General features: G+C 39.9%; 1 protein-coding gene across 1 annotated transcript; it reads right to left on the bottom strand.

Annotated features, from left to right (window-relative positions):
* On the bottom strand, positions 1-278 carry OGAPHI_004661 (uncharacterized protein; the record flags this gene model as incomplete). Its single annotated transcript, XM_046205763.1, has 1 exon — positions 1-278. A coding segment is annotated over one exon (278 nt), but the record flags the coding sequence as incomplete, so codon positions are not given.

Here is a 278-nt window from a genome sequence, read left to right as displayed (position 1 = left end):
CTTGTCCTGAGACAAAGATTGGTCTGATTCCGGCATTACTTCCCCTTCTTTCTCTTCTCCTTCCCCCTTTTGTACTTCGATGTCCATTTTGTTAATGACTTTAGTAGTCTCCTCATTTGTATCAGTATTGGTGGCATTATTAGTAGCTGAGCTATCTTTTGCTAGTTTATGCGCTCCCATAGTTAACCCTTTTCTACCTGAACCTGCAACCTCTTCTTCTGCATCTTCTTTATCATCGTTGTCCTTATAGTCTTTATCTTTTTCCAATTCTTCCAGCT

The sequence above is a fragment of the Ogataea philodendri genome (genome assembly GCF_020536065.1).
Source record: "Ogataea philodendri strain CBS6075 chromosome Unknown scaffold508, whole genome shotgun sequence".
NCBI classification, from domain to species: Eukaryota; Fungi; Ascomycota; class Pichiomycetes; order Pichiales; family Pichiaceae; genus Ogataea; species Ogataea philodendri.
Note: the sequence above shows the minus strand (reverse complement) of the source record. Positions and strands in the feature narration are given on the sequence as shown.